At 36.8% G+C, this 2,496-nt stretch overlaps 1 protein-coding gene across 2 annotated transcripts in view; it reads right to left on the bottom strand.

Moving 5' to 3' along the window:
* Nucleotides 1–525: 525 nt before the first annotated feature.
* The window catches only part of LOC138024264 (uncharacterized), a 2,541-nt gene continuing 570 nt past the window's right edge, over nucleotides 526–2,496 (bottom strand). Inside the window, exon 2 of one of the 2 annotated variants that reach the window (XR_011126936.1) lies at nucleotides 526–1,603. Coding sequence is in view for 1 of the 2 variants with exons in the window: in XM_068871413.1 (XP_068727514.1) it covers nucleotides 1,218–2,171 (954 nt within the window). In the remaining variant the exon portion in view is untranslated. Of the gene's footprint in view, nucleotides 2,193–2,496 lie in introns of both variants that reach the window. The other variant, XM_068871413.1, reaches the window with a different exon arrangement.

Genomic DNA, 2,496 nt, shown 5'->3' with positions numbered 1-2,496 from the left:
TGAAATGGTCTGTTCTGCAGAGGAGAAAACATCTTTGCCATTGGGTCTAAAAAGGTTGGACGAGGGAAAGTTGACTTTCTTCAATAGTAAGTTTACTGTTGTTTTGTTAACGTTAGATAAAAGAATAAGAGAAATGTTGACTGAAAAAAATCTGAAGAGATATCCAAAAAACCTTATGAAGCTGACAAAACAATCGGTTGCTTTAGACGAGGAGCTACAAGAGTTATTTTTGGCAGCATCAAAAAGGGCATGCACAGCACCATTTGAAGAGATTAGGGCTTGCTCCATATGGCAAGAGCTAGTAAAGAGAATATGTAATACCAGATTTAAGGAATTCTATAGTGCTCAAGAAGAGAAAAAACTGATTCAGGAGGGCAAAGTCGTTTCAGCCGACCAAAGCTTGAGGGACAAGCTGAAAACTTACAGTGTCGATAAGCGTACTTAATTAATTAATTAAGGATGCTTAATAATATGATCTTACAAACTTAATTACGCTTTCTTCTAGGCAGCAAACCAGTTCAAGTCTCGTTTTTACTGAAAAACAATAGTAAGTAATATAACAAAAGAATAACCAAAGTGACAGCTTGAAGAGGTCTTTGATCTTTTTATTGAGAGCTGTACTCAGCTTATCAGGTACATTGGTACTCCAACTCAGTAACTGTTAGAGCTGCAGAAAAATTAACCAAAAAAATGTGTCTGAGTGATAGAATAATGTTATTTTGAACTTGAAACTTGCACTCAATATATTGTATGAATTCAATGAAAGACCCATCAAAGGACTGCATGTCTTTATAGCACAAAGACATAATTAATATCTATAGTTCTCAGGTATGGCTCAAGTTTTGTAAGTTACATGCACACCAGTACATACCATTTTAAATATGTAATAAATAAAGGATCAAGAAAAGTTTTTAATATGTGCAGTCAAATGACTTTAAAAGACTATTTATAACAATTAATATATTTTGGTGTCACATTTTCTTGTTCCTATGTAAATGGTGACCAATGACTAATGCCAAAGTGCAGCCAGCTTAAAAAAGACACAGCATTTCATTAAAAAATTAAAATTCCAGGCTGAAATGAGATTTTATGACAAGAATTGTTATCTACTAACAAAATGAAATGCTTGGAGGAGAAATCAATTTACTTCAACTTCAGCCACACAACAGTTTTTAACTGTACTGAATGTACTTTTTTTCTGAAATGACAGAGGCACATTATCTGTTGTACTCCACCCAAGTGATTTGGGCATACTGTATCGAGGTGCTGTAAAACTTCTGGTATGTCTTGGCTAGCCACAATATTAACTCGTTTTCTTTGGATGGTAGGGAATGGGAAAGTATACACCCATACTGTAAATGCCTGTGGCTATCAAAAATTGCACATGCCCCATTTTCCCAAACTAAAATTACTACTGTCCTCCCAACAGACACAAAGATGCCAACTGATTTCTGTTTCATGCTTGCCCGTTCCCTGACATTTGAAATGACATCCTGGAAGTTATTACCAGTAATAAAAAAATCTTTGGGATCCTCATAAGAAAGGAGGTGTAGATCATCTCCAACAGAGCTGAATGCATCTTCTACATCAAGCCCACCAACTCCTGCAGCAGAAAAGCATTCATCAAAGATTTTATTGCCCCCAGAAATACTTGAAACCACATGACCAAACCACCCCTCTTCAAGAACTTTCTTTGGTTCACCAATCAACCCAGAGGAGAACTTAAAACCCATTACAAGGGCTATTAGGGTGCATGCAGAGCTACCTTGCCTACCCTGAAAAGTGCTTTGAGAAATTTGGGAGGGAAAAATAAATTCTTTAACACCCTGATAACCATAAGGAACAAAATGTGCCATGATTTCAATGTAAGGCTGTTGATAAACAGTGTTCAATGTGGACACATTTGTAGGGCCAGATATAAGGACCTCTTGGTCCCTGTAGCCCTTCTGATCATGACTTGTGGCTCTAGCAGTGACCTTCAGCTCCTGTCTCAACTGAACCCTTCCAAGAGATGACCCATAATTCCCTGCACTTAGAGAACCATGGGCATGGAACTTGAGTGTGCCAAACAGGGATTCAAGGCGACTTATTGAGAGCCGCAATGGAGACAAAGAGTATCCAGGAAAATTATCAAAGAAGTATGACGAGAACTGTTTAAATCCAAAGACCATGACTCTTTGAAGGTCAAATGTCTAGAGGGAGAGAAAAGGCAAGCTAAATAAGAAATGCCATTTATTTAAAGGAGCAGTGTCACAAGGATTTTGCTGTTTTAGGTCAATTCTGTGCTTATAAAATCATTACTTTGGGTCTTTAATCATTAAACAAAATGCTTCTGTAAAGCTACAACGAATACATCAACGGAATTTTATCAGAGAGGGCTAACCGTAATAAATTTCTTGAGGATTTTTGGAACATGCAGCATCAAAACCTGAAAAAATTGGCAATTTTTTTCAAGTTTCAGTTATTTAAGCGAAAAAAATATTTTGGGGTTATAGG

Source organism: Montipora capricornis, chromosome 11 (assembly GCF_036669925.1).
Source record: "Montipora capricornis isolate CH-2021 chromosome 11, ASM3666992v2, whole genome shotgun sequence".
NCBI lineage: Eukaryota > Metazoa > Cnidaria > Anthozoa > Scleractinia > Acroporidae > Montipora > Montipora capricornis.
This window is presented reverse-complemented; position numbering and strand designations above follow the sequence as displayed.